Below are 19,488 nucleotides of genomic sequence, written 5' to 3'. Positions count from 1 at the left end.
ACGCCACCTTCAGCCTAGGGCGTGATCTTGGAGACCCAGGATCAAGTCCCACGTCGGGCTCTCTGCATGGAGCCTGCTTCTCCCTCTGCCTGTGTCTCTGCCTCTCTCTGTGTGTCTCTCATGAATAAATAAATAAAATCTTAAAAAAAAAAAAAGATAATTAGGCTACAGATCTCTTTAAAAGAAAAAGAATAAGGATCATTACAAATCATAATCACATAGGTCAGTAATATCATGGATAACAGCAGAAACTATTGGAATGTATACAATTTTGCCCAGGTAGTCATGAAATAGGTCCAATGTACCCTATTTTGTTTTTAGTTTTTTGTACCTTTTCTTGTTCTTAATGGTTTTGCTGTTAGCTGTTTCTTGCAAAATCCCATTGAGTTGTGTTAGCCTTCCCGCCTCTGATGGTTCCCACTTTTCCAATTTGCTGCTTCTAGTCAGCTGTGAACTAAAAAAGGCAACCACTGGGACACATAAGTTATTTGTAAAGTAAGAATAAACACAAGTGCTGGAGGAGCTTTCCTGTGAACAGGACCACATTATGACTTACATGGGCCCCTTCCTCCATTAAAAAAAAAAAATTATTTTCCCACTCTTGGTATTTAAAACGCTTTCTTGGGGTACCTGGCTGGTTCAGTGAGTGGAGCATGTGACTCTTGATCTTAGGGTTGTAAGTTTGAGCCCCATGTTGGGTATAGAGTTTATATAAAAATAAAATCTTTAGGGGCACCTGGATGGTTCAGTTGGTTGAATGTCCGACTTAGCTTCACCTCAGGTCATGATCTCAGAATCATGAGATCAAGCCCCATGTCTGGACATGGAACCTGCTTAAGATGCTCTCTTCTTCTCCCTCTGCCCCTCCTCTATCTAAAAAAATAAATAAAAAAACAAATCAAATCTTTAAAAACAACAATAACAGAACATTTTCTTTGACCTGAAAGTTCTGTTTTCTTCTGATTTTAAAAGAAAATAGAAGGAGCACCTGTGTGACTCAGTTGAGCGTCCAACTCTTCATCTTGGTTCAGGTCTTGATCTCATGTTTGTAAGTTCAAGCCCCACTTTGGGCCATGCTGGACATGGAGTCTGTCTGTCTGTCTATCTATCTATCTATCTATCTATCTATCTATCTATCTATCTATCTATTTGTAGGCCCTTCAAAGCTTTATGGGTCCTGGACACTGTGCCCACTGTGCCTAAAGATAAAGTGGCACTTGCAGTGAGTAAAGTCACTTGAATATCACTTTGTTTTGGTCCTGTAAGTTAGAGGATTTTTGCTTATTTCTTGGTTTTGTGTTTTGGGTAGCTGAAATAGTTCAGCAAATTGGCGTCCGGTTAAGTAAGGGCTTGTTGATCCATGTTCTGAAAGGCTGGGACCTACAGGAGGACATGGAATTATGTCAGGTTAAGTGAAGGCAGCATGTAGAAAGAAGGGAAGTTTTGAAATATCTTGGACACAAGAGATCATTGCAAACTGGTGGCAAACTCTGGAAAGCATTTTAATAAAGAAGAAGGCTATGGGTAAAGGTCACAGAGGTAGAAATTAAATGAGAAGGAAGAAGAAAATTGACCTGATTGGAGCACGGAGGTCATTGTGGGGCACATCAAACTAAAAGTCAAGAGAGAGAGGGAAACTTATTGTAGGTACAGACCTGAGGATTTTGGATCTGCTAATGAATCCATGGTTCTCTTAGCTCAGTTTCAGATGAGAGAGTGTATCTATAAAATTATTCCTTTTGGCACTAAGAATACTGTGGCATGGTCAGTACAGTTTTATTTTCTTAATTTAAACTTTTCTCCTGAGAGCTCAGAGATCATAATTTCTATGTGATGTGTCTCCCTGACTCATTAAGAAGAGATCAGCCATTGCTGATATGAGTTAAAAATTGCACAGATGAGAACAATGGACCACAAAGCATAATGGAAATATCTAAGAGGCCTGAACTCTAGCTTCAGCTCCCTGCCTGGATATAAAAGCTATGGATAGGTCACTTCACCTCTCATCCCAGGTTTGTCATTTACAAAATAACCAGGGGAGGACTAGGTAATCTTTAAATGAGGTAACCTTCAAGAGCTACTCAAGTGAAAAATCTGATGATTCAGTGTCTTTTTCACAAATGGATACTAAAATATTCTGTAATACCATAAAGTGGTCTGTTCTTGCCTATAGTAATTATTTTAAATTATTTGAGGTGAAGTTTCTCATTTCATATCTAATCTGCATCATGAATTCCCCTCCTTATTGTCCTTTGCCCTGCTAACAGCACCATGAGGATGGTTACAAAGACAGTAGACTAAGAATTTGCTTCAGGGTAAAATCTAATGGAGAGTTTAAGTGTAGTTGTCTGCCTAGTTGTAGCATGATTTATTTGAAACATCCTTCCTTTGGTATTCAACTTAAACATTTAACCACAAAAAAAAGTTGCAGACATTTGAGCATGAGAAATCAGAAATGCATGCAGAATATCCAAAGGACCCAACCTCTCCTTTTTTGTCCTTACTCCTGGTTGTGTTTTAATGGTAATCAGTCTTCTCCCTCTTTTGGGGAAATCAAGAGTTGTAGGAGATGGTTAATAATACTTGTTTCACTAGCTTGAATTAATGGCTTCATTAATGAATCTCATCTTTTCCCTGTTAGAGAAGTCTGTATTATCCAGTCAATAGCTTAACTATTCATTGATCTGTTGATTAACTAAAAGAAAGATGATAGCCTTATGGTATCTACTTAGGTTGTAAATGAAGCATACATGTCATTCATTCTAGCTTATTTTCTTGAAAACTTGTTAAAGCATTCCCCATTTGGGGCTCCAAGGTATAGACTCTAGTAGATAGTTGTTTTCCTATTCAACATTTGGTATAACATGCATTTTTCCAGGGCCAGAAGAGAGAATATAACAAGGAAGGAGTGATCTGCACCCTCAAAGCCTACAGTGAGATCACCATTCATTCACTCAACACAAATTTATTAATTCCCAGTATCTACAAGGCACAACACTAGCTCCAGATATATCAGTAGACCCAAACAGACAAAAATCCTGTCCTCCTGAAGGAAGACCAGCAATAAACGTAATAAATAAGCATTTATGTTAAAAGGTAATCCATACCATAAGGAAGAGAGCAGGATAAAGGGAACTGAAGAAGGAGGAGTCTGTGGTTTTAAATGGCACAGCACAGGGGGTTGTGGGGGCCCTGTGAAGAGGTGACATTCAAGTAATGCCTTGATGTGAGAAATCATGTGGATGTGTAAGGGAAGAGCAATCTAGGTGGAGGGAGCATAGGAGTATCTTCTGTGTGCCAGACATGTTGTGTTAACAACCACAAGGACAGATATGAATAAAACATGGCTCCTACCCCTTTGTTGGTTGACAGACTAAGAACAAGATTCAGACTTGTGCAGTAATTCAAATAAATGCAGTGATAAAGTTGTACAAGAACTATGGTAGAGGGGATCCCTGGGTGGCTCAGCGGTTTGGCGCCTGCCTTTGGCCCAGGGCGCGATCCTGGAGTCACAGGATCGAGTCCCGCATCCAGCTCCGGCATGGAGCCTGCGTCTCCCTCTGACCGTGTGTCTCTGCCTCTGCCTCTGCCTCAATCTCTCTCTCTCTCTCTCTCTCTCTCTCTCTCTAATGAATAAATAAATAAATCTTAAAAAAAAACTATGGTAGGTAGAATGTTTTTTAAAAAGTCTGTGTTGAATAATACAAACTAAGTAAAAATATGTGAAATTCTTCCCATTTCATGAATGAAGCTAGGGTAAGTGGTGGACTAACGCATGGCTTACTGGGAACGCTTCTTCACAGCCCTGCCTTGAACTGACCTCTCCCTCAGAAGCCTCTTGCTGCGGCCACTCGCTCTCACCCTCTGCCACAACTCCTGGAGGGGATGTTTGATCTTTAGTTCAGGCTTCATCTTGGCCTCGTTGGAACCCTAGTCAAGCTCTCATTTTCCCCTCAGAGTGAATCTTGGGAGAATTCGCTCTCTGTGCATCATTTACTGTCAGTGCCCTATGTTAGGAGGAGAAGGATTTGCAGGCATCCCACACTCGCCAACCCAACCTAACCCTGATTTAACCATACTGTTATGGAGTCCTGACATCCTACACAGAGGATGCTTTTTCAGGTTCCCCTCACGACCATTCATTCAGGCTCGTACCTCCTTTCATTCTTGCCTCTTCCAAAAGATGCCACTTTCCCAATCTTCTCCCCCATTCCCCTTGCCGCCCCCCCCCAGCACTCTATATATGTAGGATTTTTATCCCAATTTTATGATTCAGGAGGAGACGGGTACTCAGAAGTTTAATCTACCCCAAATCACATAGCTCTGAATGACAGAGCCGGTCCTTTTGCTACTGCACCAAGCCACCTGTCCATCAGGGGACTTGCCTCTCCTCCCTTGCTGTCTGCCAGCCCTGGGCTTGGCTTAAAAAGGATGTCGTGTGTGTGTGAGATATTGAGGTGAAGGTGCACATCCTTCCTGGACATGCTGACGTGTTCAGCCCGCACATCATTAGTGCCACAGCTTTCCACAGACCCCTAGACCATCCTGCCTGGAACCGCCAGGATCCTCTTTCTCGTCTTCACTCTTCTGCCTCCTCAAGAAACTTCTTTAGTTTCCTGTTGCTTTTTATATCAAATCTCCTTCCTTAGTTAAGCATTCTGAGTCTTCCTTTCAGTGGCTGCCCACTCCCCTCTCTCTAAAAAGACTACATTTTCAGCCCTGAGTGCTCTGGCTCAGCTGCCTCCACCACCCACATAGGATTTAGTAGCATTAGAGACCCATCCCTTCTCCTTCAGGGCCTCATCTTTGTCAGTGTCTCTGCAGTACTACAGAAATCATCCTGATGACCCTGCTCCAATGAAACAGTCCCCTTATGCTCTGTCCCCTCAGTCATTATTAGTTTGTGTTGGCTCATGTATTACTTGGTACTGGTCCCTGCATTTGTATTTGCTCTTCCCAGCCAAATTATAATCACTTTGAAAGCACAAACCAAATCTCCTAATTCCATAAATACCTGAAAAGAATAAATGCTTGTTAATGGTCTGATGGACTAGGCTTTTACTTACTGGGTTTATAAACTCTTAACATTCTGAAAATTTTCACTCTCAGAAAAACTTCAGATTCTAACAGAAAATAAAGTTTAAGGCCCCGGCACACAGCAGGTTTGAGTTGCACTTTTAAACTCACTTCTTAATCCATTTCAGGGTTCCCAATTGTTCACAGTTAATTCTTCTTACTGAGGGTGTATTACACTTGCTCAGCATTGAATGATATGGAAAGAATGGCCTTTCTTTACTGCATAACTGACTTTACTTTTGTTCACAGGTTAAAATCAGCCCTTCCATTTCACTGCAGTATTATATCGGTGGCATTTTTATTTAAGAAAAAAAGCTTTCTTCCACATGAACTTTTGTTACAAATCAGTTTATTGGGGCCAATCAATGGGCAGGACCTATGAAAGAGTGTGGATTATCTGGTTAGTCCTTTGTGTGGCAAAAGGCTTAGATACTGCTTAGTACTTTGTTCATTCTTCATCATGTAAAGAAGTGTTTTTTTGAAGGATCAACACCTGACTGAGCCCTGCCTTTTTCATGGTAATGTTTTCACCTGAGTTGCTTCTTATGGTACCAAGAATTAGTTAACTAATACTTACTTAACCTTGGAACAATGTTTATCATAATCCGATTGGCAGATAGTCATTTTATTTAGGCCTGTTTCTTTATTGTATCAGGAACTAGCAAATCTCAATAAAGAGTATACTGGGAACAGTTTTTTTTTTCCTTCAAATAAATTATCATTCTACTTTTTTTCTTTCCATCAAGGAGTATGTTTCCGTGCTGTAGACTTAAGACTAGTAGCCACACATTAACGAGTTGGATTTCCCCTCTTGGGTTGAGCTCTACTTTTATTTTTAAAGCTGGCTTTCCTATTACATGCTGTTGGCAGCTTTTCATCCAAAATGTTCTCCAATATGATTTATTACATTAATACACTCAGTTGTTTTTTTCATGATAAAACTTCCTCATGAACATTACCACTAATTAATAGACAAAATGACCCAGCACAATTTAATTATTTGGTAATGATTTTTGGTGTTTTCTTAAAGATGATGCTTTACAAGTCGAGGCCTGAACTTGCCTGGGTCATGACCTCTCTGCAGTGTTTCCAGTCTTGTTAAACAAGAAGTAAAGCAAAACATAAATTAGTGTTTCCATTATAAGTTGCTCTACACTTCCCAGTCTTTCAACACTCAGAAGAGCATAGTCACTGTTGACATAAGACAAAGTTTCACTAGGAAAATGGCAATTCCAGCTTTCTGGAGTAACAAGCTTCTTCCCCAGTGCCATTCTTCTAGGGCCAGTGCATCACCCTCCTTGAGAAAACACAAGATGGGGGAGTGTGAATTATGGGGTATACAGAACATTCAAAAATTAAGGAAAAGGAGAATGAACAGTTGCCTTTCATTGTATTGAAGATGTATCAGCCAATGTGGCCATTAGCATCTGTTAGCTTTCAGGGATATGCTCTTAAGTTTACAGATGGAATTTGATGTTGAACAATAAGGCACCAGTCTTCTGTGATAGTAGAAATGTATACGTTTGTAATGTGTGTGTTTGTAATTACCCCAGTTCCCCAGTTTTTGTTTTTATTACATTGCCTTCAGACCTACATATTTCTGCTCCTTCTGGCTTGGAATATCTTTCCCCTTCATCTTCTAATCAACCTACTCATTCCTTAAAACTCAGTTCCAGAGAAAGAGCAGATGTTTCTCTGCCACATGTACCCTCCCTCTACCGTAACATCCTGTGCATACATAACACCTCCCACCTGTCCATAATGTATCATCATTATCTCTTTTGTAGATCTCTCTCTCTCTCTCTCTCTCTCTCTCTCTATATATATATATATATATATATATATACACACACACACACACATACAGAGTCTATTCCACATTCATCTAGGAGCTTGATAAAGGTCTGTTGATAATGTGTTTGATTTTTAGCTAGTTGATTTCTTGAATGATAATAATGATTATCCTTCGATCTGTGTACTTCACAGGTATACTTCTGTCCCATAGTCTTTGCATAATCATATGTGTGCCAATCACTAATTGTGCCAGAAGGTCTTGACTTTGCTTCTTTGATATGCCTTTGTTTATATTGGTGCTTTTTCCATTATTGGCACCGTAGATTGACAAAAACTGTGACTAAGAATGAGAATGGTTGGTATGCCTTATTGGTAGTAGTGGTATGATGTTTACAAACCCCAAACTAAAATTGTTTTGGCATCTGATCTTCAATTCCTTAGTATCTTTTCCTGTGTTTATTTTAATTTTCACATAATTTATTTTCTCATTTATTTTAACATCCCGAGTTTCTAAGATCCATGGATAGGTTTAATGATTGTATTAAAAGGCTTATCTGTGGAGTGTGTACCATAAATCTAGTGACATAGTTTAAAATGCATTCTTCTAACATTTTACAAATAAACATTTTTTTAATGTGTTTTTCTTCATGAAGAAAAGCAGTATCTGGTTTTAGATTTTGGATCTGGCTTCCATCCCTGGATCCATCATATATTAGTTACTTGACCTTCAACAAATTACTTGTATCTGTGGGATTCAATAGCTTTATCAATAAAGTAGAGATAATACGAGTACATAATTCTCAGGATTATATGAACATGAAATGAGACTTGATCTCAAGAGATGTCATTTGCAAATAGAAGTAAATGGGAGTCTCCATATTGAATGATGAGATCCTCAGACCCCTTCCCCCATCTACTCCCAGTATGCTGGAAACTAGGCTTCATAGCCCTCAGGAAGGAGATTGGAAGATCTGACCTTTGGAGGACCCCCAATAATCAGCCAAGTCTTATCTGATTATCCTGTACTGAAGCCTTCAGACTCAGAGCTTCCAGTCATTAGTTTAACTCTTAAATCTGAATAGTCATCCAGCAATCACCAGATACTTGAGGGAAACCTCCAGTGAACAAATGGGAAAAAAGGAGCTCCAGGAAGATAGGACAAAGAGAACAGAAGAAAACATTATAAAACCTGTAATATTCACACAGATCTAAAATAAGGTATCGTATCCATTAAATACAATAGGATGTAGTTTAATAAAAAAAAAGTATTCAAGAAACAAGACAGAGCTCTTAGAAATGAAAATATATTATAGAAAAAACTTAATATAAAGGTTGGGAGATAATGTTGATACTAACCCAAAAACTATTTGGTAATGTGTTGGAAAGAGATGAAAACCAGGAGCAAAAAAAAAAGAAAAGAAAAATAGAAGATCAGTCTTAGTAGACCAGTATGCAACTCATGGAGGTTCTTGGGGGGGAACCAAAAAAACAAAAACAAAACAGAAAAACACAGAAAATGAATGAAAAAGAAATATCAAAGAAATAATCCAAGATACTTAATAAAACTGAATCATTAGAGTTTTCAGTTGATTTATTTATTTTTAAAGATTTTATTTATTTATCTGACAGAGCACAAGCAGGCAGAAGGAGAGGGAGAAGCAGGCTGTCCGCAGAGTAGGGAGCCTGATCCCAGGACTGTGGGATTATGACATGAGCTAATAGCAGACATTTAACCAACTAAGCCACCCAGGCACCCCTAGATTTTTCAGTTTAGAAAGGACCCATCTAGGATTCCCTGGGTGGCTCAGCGGTTTAGTGCCTGCCTTCCCCCCAGGGCGTGATCCCGAAGTCCCGGGATCGAGTCCCACACTGGGCTCCCTGCATGGAGCCTGCTTCTCCCTCTGCCTGTGTCTCTGCTTCTCTCTCTGTGTCTGTCTCTCTGTCTGTCTCTCTCCTCTCTCTCTCTCTCTCTCTCTGTCTCTTATGAATAAGTAAATAAAATCTTAAAAAAAAAAAAAAAAAAAGAAAGAAAGGACCCATCTAGCACCAGCAGAATGAGTAAAGAAAGACTTAGCTCAAAGTATGTGATTTTAAAATTACAGAACTAAGGGTAAGGAAAAGGTCCTTTAAAAATTAAAAATAAAAAGTAGAAGCAAAAAAAAAAAAAGTAGAAGCAAAGAGTCAAAATCAGAATAGCGTTAGTCTTCTAGCCAGCAACACTGAGAATTAAAAGACAATAGAGTAATGCCTTCAAAATTCTGGAGGGAAAATTATTTTTAGTCTTATTCTCTGTACCTCACTGAACTATTAAATATAGAGTGGACAATATTAGTGGTGGAATAAAAGCATTTCCAGACATTCAAAGTCTTTACATTTTTACCTTCTGTGCACCCTCTCTCAAAAAGTTATGGTACACCATGGAAAAGAGGGAATAAATGAAGTAAACGGAAGACCAGGATGTAGGAGATCTAACAAGAGAGAAGAAAGTTCTAGAACTATAGCAATCTGTTCAGATTGAGCTTTGAGAATACAGGACTCCAGGAGGGGGATTTCTTAAACAAACTTTAAAATTCCCCGACATGGGCAGCCCCGGTGGCGCAGCGGTTTAGCGCTGCCTACAGCCCAGGGCGTGATCCTGGAGACCTTGGATCGAGTCCCGTGTCAGGCTCTCTGCATGGAGCTTGCTTCTCCCTCTGCCTCTCATTCTCTCTCTGTGTCTCTATGAATAAATAAATAAAATCTTTAAAAATAAATAAATAAAATTCCCCGACATGTTTGCATGTATTGAAAAGATATTCATGGTTGTGTGTGTTTTTAATAGGTACCTGGGTGAAAATGGCAGTTATTAACTCTGATAAATTTAAAATATTTCCTAAGAAAGGAAATATAGTGGTATACTACATGGCTTAGCTGTCAATCATATTTATATAATCATGATAAATACTGGATATTAGCTTTTATTAAAAGACTATGAAATAACCACATTGGAAAGACAAAAAAAGGGCAAGTATTAAATCCCCATCTTCCATAATAAGTGGTCAATAAATAATATTTAAAACTGAAAACAAAAATCTAAAAATAGAGACACCTGGGTGGCTCAGTGGTTGAGAGTCTGCTTTTGGCTCAGGGTGTGATCCTGGGGTCCTGGAATTGAGTCCCACATTGGGCTCCCTGCATGGAGCCTGCTTCTCCGTTGGCCTGTGTCTCTGCCTCTCTCTCTCTGTGTCACTCTCATGAATAAATAGATAAAATCTTTCAAAAAAAATCTAAAAATAGTGGTGTAACCTTGATTTAAAGAAAAGGAGGCAAATACAAGGAGAAAAGCTAAGAATCTAAAATGATTGCCTTTGGAGAGAGGGAATCAGGAATGGTGGCATAGGCCTGCTTTAGTTTTTAAACGTTTTTTTCTATATTTTTTAGTTAAATATACACTAAATTTATATATTTTTGAGTTAAATATATACTAAATATTTTTAAATATGAAATTTAAAAACATTAAGTGACACAGTTATGTAAAGCATTTGGCACCGTGCCTTTCACAGCTAAATGTTGCAGAAATGTAAACAATTATTGTTACCCTATTCCTAAAAAAAAAAAAAAAAAAAAGATTTACTTATTTTAGAGAGAGAACGAGTACAAGCGGGAGGAGCAGAGGGAGAGAGAATCTCCAGCAGACTCCATGCTGAGTGTGGAATCTGATGTGGGGCTCAATGTGGGGTTCAGTGCCAGGACCCTGAGATCACCACCTTAGCTGAAACCAAGAGTCAGTGCTTAATGGACTCTGTCACCCAGGCACCCAACCCTGCTCCTTCTGAAAAGCATTATAAATCTTTAGTAAGTGAGTGATACAGACTTTCTGTTCATTCATTTCCTTTCCTCCAATTCCCACCATTTGTATACCATGTTGGCCATGAAAAATGAATTACAACATATACTTCAGTATCTTTTTATTTGGTTTATATGTCTCCTTGACTTACTCATCCATTATATTATTGATGTGAATGACAAGAAGGAATTTTTGCCTTTCTTAATCATGTTCTTTTTTTTTTTTAAGATTTTATTTATTTATTCATGAGAGACACATAGAGAGAGGCATAGACACAGGCAGAGGGAGAAGCAGGCTCCCTGTGGGAGCCTGATGCGAGACTAGATTCCAGGACCTGGGATGGTGCCCTGAGCCAAAGGCAGACGCTCAACTGCTGAGCCACCCAAGCATCCCTCTTAATCATGCTCTTGATACTTTTCTTTTGATTTTCATGGGGAAAACTATGAATTTATTTTCTTTTGCCTAACCATTTGCATTTCTGCAATTAAATGATATTGTTCAGGCTTACTCCAAGTTTCCTAACCAGTCTTATCCTGCATTTTAACACATTTTCTCCCTATGATCAGGGCCGAAAGCTTCTTATCATTGGGACCACTAGCCGTAAAGATGTCCTTCAGGAGATGGAGATGCTGAACGCCTTCAGCACCACCATCCATGTGCCCAACATTGCCACAGGAGAGCAGCTGTTGGAGGCTCTGGAGGTAAAAATGAGTCAGTGGATTGCAAACTGTCTATGAGAAAGGAGTTGGGGCTGGAGATAATGCTGAGGGGATGTCATGGACATTGCATCTGGTGCCTGGTTTCTGTCTAACCTAGAATAGGGCAACTGGGATATACCTTCAGTTGTTTCAGGAATTCGATGAAGAGATGAACGTCAGTGAAAGTAAATGAACCTCCCCTTCCTTGGTGTAGGCAGCACCCAGCCTGCCAGCAATGAATTATTCTGTGTCCACCATGAGTGATACATAAAGATTACATGGGCCAGAAACCTGGAATGGGTGAAGGGGAGCAGTGGGTGGCAAAGGAAGAGTAATCAATATGTAGAAAATTCGGTCATTCGAAATACCTTTCTGCTCATTTACTTGCATTTAATAAATTGGAACAGTGGTTAGAGACTTAGAGACTTTAGAAAAGCTACAGAAGTAAAAGGAACTGCTTTATCAACAAGTTCATAATATAGAAATGTTTCTTAAAGTTTTTGAAGATGACAAAGTTTACATTTTTAAAAACTATAACCTTCACTAAACTTTTGATTAAAATCAGTGTACACAATCACTTGTTGAGATTTGAGGGAAAAAATGTTAGGTAGTGATCTGTTCAGCAGTGGTAAAAGCTTCTTAAAATTCTCAATATCTATGCAGTGGGGGCTTACTCCCAACAAAATAGAAATTATCCATATGATAAATGTCTCCAGGTTACCTACGTGAGCAGCTCTTGTGCCAAGGTTGGGTAACAGTTAAATTTAGTCTCTGTTTTGACACATGTTAAAATTTTTAACTGATATTTATTATGGATTGAAGCTTTTTTTTCCCTCCACCCCTAGCAATCATATCTCTAAATTATAATAAAGGTCTCTTAGAAAACAGGATTTAGGATACCAATTTTCACTTTCATAATTGTACCTAATGGGTTTAGGAAAGTCAGGTTGGATTTTAAAATAAGAGAAAATCCTGTCAACCTGAACCAGTCAGGTAGTTCTTACTACTGTTCTTTTTTTTTTTAGAATTTATTTATTTATTTATTTATTTATTTATTTATTTATTTATTTATTTATTTATTATTGTTATTTATTAAATAAATATTTATTATATTTATTTATAAATAAATAAAACCTATTTATTTGAGAGAAAGAGAGAACACAAGCAGAGAGGAGGATCAGAGGTAGAGGGAGAAGCAGACTCCCTGCTGAGCAGGGAGCCCCACACAGGGCTCAACCCAGGACCCCAAGGTCATGATCTGAGCTGAAGGCAGATGCTTAACCAACTGAGCCACGCAGGCACCCCTTTACTATTGTTCATTTAAGGATAAATGTGAGCATTAACTAATGTTGATGCACTTACTATAAAAATGCTTTTGTTATTTTTATTGTTTTTGTAGCTTTTGGGCAACTTCAAAGATAAGGAACGTACCACAATTTCACAGCAAGTCAAAGGAAAGAAGGTCTGGATAGGAATTAAGAAGTTACTAATGCTAATTGAGATGTCACTACAGGTAAGATGCTGCATTCTCCAATGATTCAGACACCAGAGCTTCATGATGTACCAAGAAGTTTTATATTTGCTTTGCTAAGATTTTGTTTTGTTTTAAAAATTTTATTTTAAGTAATCTCTACACACAACGTGGGGCTCAAACCCACAGCCCCTAGATGAAGAGTCGCATGCTCCACTGACTGGGCCAGCCAGGCACCCCTCCTTTGCTAAAGTTGTAATTTGTTTGTTACAGTTCTCTTATTTCTTAACTCAAGTTGCTATTAGTAGCCTGCTTCTGAGACCAAACACTAACTTATTGGTACTTATCCTTCTCACTTCCTGAAATTCAGAAATAGAAGAAAAGATTGTAAACTTACTTTCAATTTTAATTTAGGGAGTCATTAGCTCTTAGAACCAGAAAAGGCTTTCAAAGAAACAATTGCTCTGCTGTCGTCCCCTCACCCATTTTAGAGATGAGGGTGCTGAGTGTCCCACAGATTGGCAGTGGGTTATCCAAGATCACAACATAGCCAATTATTGATGGAAGGAAGATGGCGTTGTTCATCAGAGGTCCAGAAGCTACTGTGCATTACACCAAGAGGGGCCTGGGAGACCACTTTAAGGGACAAGTTAATTGAATTGTACAGGGTAGTCTTATGCTCTCTATATTTTCCCCTGGCTGGCTCCTAGAAATTTCATGCAAACTACTATAGAGAGAAAGCATCCAGGATCACATAGAAGACTGAGCCCTAGGCTAGTACCTAGGCAAAGATAGATGAAAGTTCTTTGGGACTTTCTCATGTCTCCTGGCAACTTACCTTTCCTCTTTTGAGAACTCCACCCTTCCACATGTCCATCTTATGTCTTTCTACCCTTATCTGACTGGTTAGTTAATAAACATATTCCTACCAAGTTCTATGAGTTCGGGGACCTTGACTGTCACTGTTTGAATCCACAGTCCCAGGAAAAGAGCTGGACACACAGTAGGGTGCTCAGTGAACTGTAGTCAGATGGGCCTATCCCGGGTCATTGGTGGGCAGACTGGCCTGCCGTGGCATTATGTGTCTCTGTTCAGTCCTCCATCTGGGCCCTGTGAGCAGTGGGTGGCAGAGGTGAAGTTTGACTTCCATGGTTACATCTGAAATAGGCTCTTGAACCAGTAACAAATTGAGAACACAAAGTGAATGCTTTTTAGTCTTTGCTGTACATTCATTTTAAAACAAAATTGTGGCTTTCAGAAACCTAAAGTTGAATGTATTGAACTTTTAGTCAGACTGAAATTTATATATTTTCCATGATGAATGGTAAATTGAAGTCATAGACTAATTACTTTGCTTAGGATTATCCTTGGTAAAGGTGCATATACAGATGCATTAACTCTTTCCTTGGGAAAAGATAAATCTGTCAAGATCGTCAGCTCTACTCTTCATTTTTTTGGTTTCAGCATAATTTTTTTTTTAATAGTTGCACAGAAGAAACTCTGGGCTTTTCACCCCAGTCCCTACCGCTCCCTCCTTTGAAGCGTGCAGGTCAGTGATCAACCTCATGCCATTCGTGCATGTGGGGTAGAAAGTGAGAGTAGGGTACGCACTCGGGCCTAATCTTCAGCGACTGACACTTCATAGGCCTCTGAGTTTGAACCCCTTCTTGTCAAATGGATTTCGTGCAGCTGAGTGAATTTTCTTTAGATCTGCCTGAGAGAGACTGCGCCTAAGTGGAGAGGCATGTAGTTTAGCAGAATATAAGTCATGTTGCCTCTCTGTTCACTCTACACGATTCTGTTAAAACTTGCACAGTGCCGGGGATCTGCTCTGACTGGATGTCACCTGAGGGAATAAAGTCATTTATCTAGATTACTTTTTTCCTCCCTTTCTCTTGACTTTTAATTCCATAGCTACAGGCAAGTCAGTAAGTCGTTGCTCACACATATTAAATATATTTAATGGGCAAAGACCTGCAAGTACTGACTACAACTGAGCTCCAGCTAGTTCCATTTTTTTTAAGGAACTTGACAATTGATTCATATGTAATTCTATTCCCAAAGAGGGAAAATGTTTCTTTTGTTAGCTATTCACACTTTTTCTTGGTCCTTTGTAGTCTGACCTCTTAACTTTGATACATTTGAAACTTCTGTTCAGTTTTTCTGGGATAGAAGAGAAGAAATCTTAAAAAAAAAAAAAAAAAAAAAAAAAAAACGTGGTTTTTTTTTGGGGGAATCCAATTGCACATTTACCCACAGCTGCACCGACATTTGAAAGCTATTCCTGGAGGGCAGGGAGTTCCCTCTTGGGAAACAGACTCCTGCCCTGGAACATTTTTTAAAAGTTAGGTATGTTTCTGACAATAAAAATTCATCTTAAAGAATTAAAGATGTTTTTAATGATCATTTTTTAGATAACTTTAAATCTCTGGTATACCAATAAGAACAAAATATAATTTAACAAATTAGTATACATATGAATATAAAAGGAAAATAAAGAGAAAATTAGTAATATCCTAAACTTGGCCCCTGAACCAAAATTCCCCATCTTCTCCTAGACTTGTGATGCCTTTTTTTTTTTTTATGATTCTATTTTTAAGTAACCTCTATACCCAACATGGGGCTCAAACCGACAACCCCAAGATCAAGAGTCACATGCTCCATGGACTGAGCCAGCCAGGCTCCACTAACATGATGCTTTTCTGTCATGGGAAACCCAGCTTATCTAGGGGCCATGTTAGGGGATTCAGCCCCACTCTTCTTTTTTTTTTTTACTTTTAACACCGTTTTGTTGTTGTGTTTTCTTTTTCATTAATTGCAAAGAAGAAACTATGCATGGGAGACTAAGGCTAAGAAAAGCTAACGTGTCAGTCATGAAGAGTTAATAAGCTACTAAAGTCATGAATTGTTAATAAGCTACTAAAAGTCATTTAATTAACCTCAATTGGTTTAAATTGGTCTCACTTTTATACACCAGATGAGTCCTATGACTTGGATGTCCCTTGAACCCACATGAACAGCCACTGTCTGGTCTCACATGTATCCTTTCAGACATACTGCCTCCTCACACAGCACTAGCTAAGGAGGGCACTCAGCTGAGGTGCCTGGGAATGACCAGCTGGGTCCTTTGGAACCTCATGCACAGCGATTCTCCTGTTCACTCCTCTTGAATGATGTAATCTGCTTCACTGTCTATCAGAATACTGGTCAGGGAGCAGGTGACATATTTCTATGACTCAGCAAAGTACTGGTGGAGGAAGTATGAAACCGAGCATTTCCTTGGCATGAAGTAGATAGTTATTAGAAGGTGCCATTAACCCGTCTTCTTTATTTCTTCTGATGTATTTAGATGGATCCTGAATACCGTGTAAGAAAATTCTTGGCCCTCTTAAGAGAAGAAGGAGCGTAAGTACACACAACACCTAAGACTGTCAACCAGACTTACTACTCTGTTAAATCCCAGCACCTATTCTAAGCCTTGCTATGCAGTACATATACATTTGAATTCTCAACCTTTCTTGGACAACTTTGTTTCCATTTATTAGCGTTCTTCACTGTGTTGTAGGTCTGAGAGACCAAGCAAGGAAACTGGTTGTACTGTTGGTTTGCTCTCCTTGTCCTGCTTCGCAAAACTTCCTTGTCACAATGCAGGAAAAAACTCGATGGTACATATTTATTGGAACCTGCTTTTAAATGCATGGGGCTATGATCATTTTCTTTTTGTGAAATGCTTATCTAATAGCAAATGCATAGTAAATGTAGAAAAACCATTAAGAAGCTTTTAGTGATTTTGTGATAAATGTTTTTTTGTTGACCCTCATTTGTTTTCTTGTTTTGGATATTTCTTTTTTCAGTAGCCCCCTGGACTTTGAAAATGGACTCTTTGCACACACACAGTGACCAAGGGAAGTGACCAAGGTGAAGATGGCCTGGGATCTTCACTCAGCTTACTCAAGATCCTGGACAAAGTGAAATGTTCCTTACCTTCAACATGTGCTCATTCTGCATGATTAGTGCAATAAAACTCCCTTCCTTGTGCTTACTCAGATATTCTGCTGTTTTGTGGAAGGTACAAATTTGCTCTAGAATGCTATGCTTACCTCTCTGTGCAATCTAATTCCTTCTTTCTCAGTCTTTAAGTGTGGGAGATATGCTGCACTAGTGAACACTACACATTTTAAGCTCCCTACCACCATCACCACCCAAAAACTACCAATAAATTGTAATGATATTGCAAGACAATATTCGGCCTGTTAGAAGTAAGACTTTCTAGATATAAATGGAACAGTGACTAGAGGTATGGATTCGTCTTACAACTCGCCTGTGTGAACACTAAATGTGCTTGGGTATTTTGTTAAAGGTTTTCCCAAAAAACTGGTTGTTATCTTTGCCTGAAGAAACAGGACTCTGAATTTCCAAGACCCTGTTCTCATTTTCAGAGAGGTTTCCAAGTTGCAGTCAGGAGGTCTTTCTTAATAGGAAGTCTGATCATTACTGTGTTGGCTGTTGCTTATGATTTGGGAAAGACCTATATGGAGAAAGCATACACCCCTAAACAGAAAGAAGTCATTAAGTAAAGTCATTTATAAACCTAACAGCACTTAGTGTCTAATTCTAAATGGGAAATAACTTTATAATAAAAGCTTATTATTAGTTTCACCATTTTCCTTCTTCCTCAGCTTAATGACTTAGAATTTATTCTTCCTTTATTTCAAACCCTCTGTGCTATCTAGCACCAAAATAAAACACTATTCTCCAGAAGAAACAGCTTTTTGACCCTCACCCTGAGTCTTTTAAAATCCATTCCAGTACATTTAACACACTTCCTTTCCCCTCTACACCTTTCTTCCAAAGGGAAGGAGAACCAGTGGTGTTTGTTTTCTATCTGAGTCAGGAAGAACGAATCAGGTCATCATATCTGTGATGAGACTTACGGAGCACACCACTCTCTCCTGACTCCAGCTTCAGGTGCAGGGACAAGCAGTCAGCAACCACCTGATGGTGCTTCACGTCATTCGTGAGGTTTGTGGCCACAGTGGCACTTGGGTGTAGCTCTGTCATTTGTCCTATATGGTAGACGGCAGATTACCTCCAGATCCTGCCATCTGTATATTTTTGGTTGACTTCCATGTCATCTCTACTTCGTTTTGGGCTTTCATCCCTAGCTTATTTTGTGGCTTTTTAAAAAGTTGATTTTTTTGTATTGTGTAATTCTTTGATCCCTGATGGCCAGTACCCCGGGTCCCCTGACCTGCCATGCAACTTGCCTCTTTTCTCCTCCCAGAAAGCAACACACACTGTATTAACTTATGGCTCTCATTAAATGAGGTTCATGTCTTTGTGTTTTGTCCAAAACTATATTGGAAAATATAAATATATTGTTTCATGCAAATGAAGGAATGCAATAAAGAGTATCTACACTTGAAAATATTCTGTGGACCAGTGTTTTTTACAAAACAACACACATAACTGATAGGAATGTGTGAAGAAGACAGGGCTCAGAAAAGCCTCTCTTTGTTTTAACTAGCCTGAGGAGATGGAGGATTTTTATTTAAGAATCTGGTTTTGGGGAGGAGCAAGATGGCGGAGGAGTAGGGTCTCCAAATCACCTGTCTCCACCAAACTACCTAGAAAACCTTCCAATTATCCTGAAAATCTATGAATTCGGGCTGAGATTCAAAGAGAGACCAGCTGGAATGCTACAGTGAGAAGAGTTCGCGCTTCTATCAAGGTAGGAAGACGGGGAAAAAGAAGTAAAGAAACAAAGGCCTCCAAGGGGGAGGGGCCCCGCGAGGAGCCGGGCTGAGGCCGGGGCGAGTGTCCCCAGGACAGGAGAGCCCCGTCCCGGAGACGCAGGAGCTGCACCGACCTTCCCGGGCGGAAAGGGGCTCGCAGGGAGGTGGAGCAGGACCCAGGACGGCGAGGATGCCCTCGGGTTCCCTGGGACAGTAACAGCAACTGCGCGCCCAGGAGAGTGCGCCGAGCTCCCTAAGGGCTGCAGCGCGCACGGCGGGACCCGGCGGGACCCGGAGCAGCTGAAGGGGCTCGGGGGCGGCTCCGCGGAGGGGGCTGCGGGGCCCCGGGAGCAGCTCGGAGGGGCTCGGGCAGAAGAAGAGGCTCCGTGCGGAGGGGGCTGCGCGGTTCCAGGAGCAGCTCGGAGGGGCTCGGGCGGCGGCTCCGCGGAGGGGGCTGCGCGGCCCGGGAACGCGAATCCAACAGCGCAGGCTCCGGAGCACAGGGCGCCGGGACACAGCCCAGGATCCAGCCTCCCCCGGGACAGGCAGAGGCCGGGAGGCCCCAGGACAGCAAGGACGCTCCTGCCCCAGCTGAGCAGATCAGCGGCCCCGCCCCGAAGCCTCCAGGCCCTGCAGACGGAGTTCCTGCCGGAGCTGAATCCAGGTTTCCAGAGCTGCCCCGCCACTGGGGCTGTTCCTCCTGCGGCCTCACGGGGTAAACAACCCCCACCGAGCCCTGCACCAGGCAGGGGCACAGCAGCTCCCCCAACTGCTAACACCTGAAAATCAGCACAACAGGCCCCTCCCCCAGAACACCAGCTAGACTGACAACTTCCAGGAGAAGCCAAGGGACTTAAAGAACACAGAATCAGAAGATACTCCCCGGTG

General features: G+C 40.4%; 1 protein-coding gene across 3 annotated transcripts in view; it reads left to right on the top strand.

The window, feature by feature from the left end:
• NSF (N-ethylmaleimide sensitive factor, vesicle fusing ATPase) overlaps nucleotides 1-18,293 on the top strand; it is a 145,029-nt gene extending 126,736 nt beyond the window's left edge. For 2 of the 3 annotated variants that reach the window (XM_049114627.1, XM_049114628.1), the window contains exons 18-22: nucleotides 11,263-11,397; nucleotides 12,794-12,907; nucleotides 16,215-16,270; nucleotides 16,431-16,530; nucleotides 16,720-18,293. In XM_049114627.1, the coding sequence (XP_048970584.1) occupies nucleotides 11,263-11,397; nucleotides 12,794-12,907; nucleotides 16,215-16,270; nucleotides 16,431-16,530; nucleotides 16,720-16,722 (408 nt within the window). In that variant the 3' untranslated portion in view covers nucleotides 16,723-18,293. The remainder of the gene's footprint in view (nucleotides 1-11,262; nucleotides 11,398-12,793; nucleotides 12,908-16,214; nucleotides 16,271-16,430; nucleotides 16,531-16,719) is intronic. The other variant, XM_035721208.2, reaches the window with a different exon arrangement.
• The last annotated feature ends 1,195 nt before the right edge of the window (nucleotides 18,294-19,488 follow it).

This window comes from Canis lupus, chromosome 9 (assembly GCF_003254725.2).
Source record: "Canis lupus dingo isolate Sandy chromosome 9, ASM325472v2, whole genome shotgun sequence".
In the NCBI taxonomy this organism is placed as follows: Eukaryota; Metazoa; Chordata; class Mammalia; order Carnivora; family Canidae; genus Canis; species Canis lupus.
Note: the sequence above shows the minus strand (reverse complement) of the source record. Positions and strands in the feature narration are given on the sequence as shown.